This window comes from Anastrepha obliqua, unplaced genomic scaffold, assembly GCF_027943255.1.
Source record: "Anastrepha obliqua isolate idAnaObli1 unplaced genomic scaffold, idAnaObli1_1.0 ptg000020l, whole genome shotgun sequence".
NCBI classification, from domain to species: domain Eukaryota; kingdom Metazoa; phylum Arthropoda; class Insecta; order Diptera; family Tephritidae; genus Anastrepha; species Anastrepha obliqua.
The window spans coordinates 764,242-767,862 of NW_026562182.1; the positions used below are offsets into that span (position 1 = coordinate 764,242).

The following is a 3,621-nucleotide window of genomic DNA, read 5'->3' on the forward strand; positions in this document are numbered from 1 at the left end:
TCCTCCAGTTTTAGAGAACGCATATCACTCATTCCCATGACATCTGAACCCAATACCCGTAGTCGCGCTCTAGCAAAGGCAGGACACTCACAGAGAAAGTGCTCAGTGCTATCCGCCTCCTCCAAGCAGGACAGGCATACCGGGTCCTCGATGATTCCAATGGTTGTCATATGCTGACCCCATGGGTTGTGTCCCGTAATGATGCCGACCATCAACCGAATGTCTTTCCTTCTAAGTTTTAGTAGAAAGTTTGACAGTTTTTTGTTCGGACTTGTCACAAAACACTTTGCAGTTCTGCAGCGTTCTAGACCGGACCATCGCTCTTTATGTAGATTGCCTACATAATCGTGGTTGGTCTCCTTGCCGTGGGGATGGGGCTTAAATGAAGGCTAAACTCCTTTTAGGAATTTAACCTGTCATGAACTAAGAGGGAAGCTCTGTATGGGGATTGGTCGAACACCCTTACACGAGATTGCGTGTGCGATGCTCGTCCAACCACCTATACGGAGAGTACCGTACCAACACATTCCCAAGTCAAGGTGTACTTGGAATCGTGCCGAGGACTGAATGGTGCAGGGAATTAAAACATGTGCATCGCGAACGGAGTTTCCCTCTCGAATACCTGGCCGCCTTCGAGAGTAACTGTGGCCTTACCGCGGTAAGGGGCGCTGCCGCGGGGGACCCCATTACTTCCCCTAAATACTCGTGGGTTGTGGAGCTTGACGTAGTCAGGCGAAGCAACCGTAAGAACCAGATGATATGAACACACCAAAAAATAACGAACAGAACAAAAAATTTGTGCCGCGATGCGACACAATACCATCCTCCGAGGAGGATACCCTGCTGGCCTCTAGTCAAGATACGGCTGAGTCAGCAAAGAGTAAGGGAAGTACCAGCCATAGCACACCCTTACTAAGCAAGCAACAACAACAACAAAAAGTTCTACCACAAACCTCGAAAAAGGTGGCGGACGGCACTCAGAGAGAGAGTCAGGCCGGTAGAAAACACAAATCCGAGGGTGCCCTCATGAAGTCTCGCTACACGAAGGCGAGGTTCATTCTAAGCAAGATTGCCAAAAATGAACTCGCTGGAGCGACTGACGAGCGTGACGCGGCTGACAAATTAAAATACCAGCAGGTGGTTAACGAGTACGAAGACTTCTTATCCAAAAAACCCAAAGAGGACGACAACAAAAAAGGCGATGCGAAAAAGAGAAATAGGTCACAGGACGTGATCGACCAGGCACCGAAGAGACCTAAGGTGTCTAGCAGCATCGAAGAAACAAAGCAACGACCGTTCAGTGAGGTGGTTAAGGATAACCTCCTATATGCACTGATCGACGAGACCACAAACAGCGGCAAAGTGGTCCTGCAGAAGTGGGGGCAAGTGGAGACCAAACTGTCCAAGCTCGTGTTAGACAAGCACGTGGTTGGAGCACAGGGCGGAAATCTCCCTTCCTTCGATTCTGCAGGAGTACTTCGCGGCTGTAGAGTCATCAAGTGCGACGACGACTGGTCAAGGGTTGTCCTAGAAAGGTGTGTTGCTGAGATCAGCAGCACACTGGAAGGCTTAAAACTTAAGCTTATTCCGGCCAAGGACATCCCCTGCCCTCCTCGCGCTCGCATTTGGCTGCCGGTGATGGACTTGAGCGGTGCAGAAGTGCTGAAATACCTGAAGTCACACAACCCTGCGGTGCCGATGGACGACTGGGCAATCGTGAAGGCAGAAAAACCGCAAAAGAGCAGCATGTCATTCGTTCTGCAGATTAACGATGAGTGCCTGCCAATTCTAAAACAACACGACAACAAAATGCGGTTTGGTCTAAGAAAGGCCAAACTAAAAATTTTCAAAGCAGACAGCAATGAAAATGAGGAAGACCCAGATGAGGCAGACAACAATATACAGCTAGAAAGACTAGAAAAGCTCGACCTAGCTGAAGACAACAACAAATCCGATGCCTAGAGCCATACAGGTGAATCTGCAGCACTCGAAATGTGCTAGAGAGAACTTGGATGTCTTCCTCAGGGAAGGGGACATCGACATCGGTTTCATACAGGAGCCCTGGGTCAGAGACAACGAGATTAAGGGATTCCAAGACAACAAGAGCATCAACATATTCTACAACAAAGCAGACGGTAAGCCACGGTCATGCATAATCACTAAAAAACACTTAAAAGCTTTTCTGTGTTCTAATTTTAGCACTCCCGATTTCACGGTGGTGAAAGTGGAGCTACAGAAATCGGCGATATACCTGGCATCGGTGTATATGCCACATGAGAAACCGGCGCCGCCAGACGAAGTGGCTCGTTTCCTGTCAACACTGAACAGCACGGACAAACTACTGATGGGCTGCGACGCAAACGCAAGAAACGAGCTTTGGGGCAGTTCAGAGACGAATGAAAGAGGTGAGTCACTTTTCGAATTCCTATTAAACACCAACCTAGACATATGTAATGTAGGGACCACCCCAACCTTCACCTTTCCGAGCCCGGCAAATTTTCCAGGCTGGGAAGAGGTCTTAGACATTACCCTATGCACAAATAATAATTCCCCAATAGTCACAAATTGGAGGGTATCCGACAAGAGATCCTTTTCAGACCACAACTGGATCCTCTTCGATATTAATCTTAAGCTTGAGAAACCCCTCCCATATAGAAATCCCAGAAGAACAAACTGGCATACATTCCGTAGAGTGACCCAGTCTAAACTTCAAAACTTAAATAGAACCATAACGTCAAGGGAAGACCTAGATGAGAAAGTAAGATCTTTCGAAACTTCCCTGACGAAAGGACTTGAAGCCTCATGTCCCGCCACATATGGCAAAACAACCTATCCTACCTGGTGGAATGAAGATCTAAGTAAACTCAGGAAAATGACAAGAGAAATCTTCAATATCTGCTACAAACACAAATACTTCAAACCCTACAAAGACTGCCTTAGGGAATACAAGAAAGCAATCAAAGAGGCTCGGACAGAGGCTTGGAGAGATTTTTGTAGTTCCATAGAATCGACCAAAGATACGGCCAGACTAGGCAAGCTTCTATCCAAGGAACACTCCTGCCCTTCCTTCTTGAAGAAAGACAACGGAGAATGGACAAAATCATCAGCTGACACACTAGAACATCTGGTAAATACACACTTCCCAGGCAACACAGAATATATTGAGAACAATACTGACAGTGTTGAAACATCCAAACTATCACCCAACTTAATCAACCACATCGTATCCCAAGATAGAATACTATGGGTGATAAAAAACTTTGAACCATATAAGGCAGCCGGTCCAGATGGGATATTCCCAGCCATGCTGTGGAACACTCGAGAAACGACGATTCCTTGGCGGGAGGTCTTTTTCAGGAAAAGCCTTATGCTAGGGCACATACCAAAGAGCTGGAGGAGGGTAAAAGTGATATTTATCCCTAAAGCTGGTAGACGCGGTCATGATACAGCGAAAGATTTCAGACCCATCAGCCTATCCTCCTTCATCCTCAAAACTCTCGAGCGACTGTTGGATGTATATCTCAGGGAAAAGATTACAGACTCAACGATTTCACCATCTCAACATGCCTATCTCAAAGGAAAATCCACAGAGACAGCTCTTCACGAGGTTGTAAGTGCGAT

At 47.0% G+C, this 3,621-nt stretch overlaps 1 protein-coding gene across 1 annotated transcript; it reads left to right on the top strand.

Moving 5' to 3' along the window:
- Positions 1–759: 759 nt before the first annotated feature.
- LOC129251450 (uncharacterized) lies at positions 760–1,962 on the top strand. The gene has a single exon (XM_054890799.1). The coding sequence runs from the start codon at positions 760–762 to the stop codon at positions 1,960–1,962; it is 1,203 nt and encodes a 400-aa protein (XP_054746774.1).
- Positions 1,963–3,621: the final 1,659 nt, after the last annotated feature.

Coding starts and splice junctions, on each gene's coding strand:
- LOC129251450 (XM_054890799.1), top strand. CDS start 760: ATGAACACACCAAAAAATAACGAACAGAACAAAAAATTTGTGCCGCGA.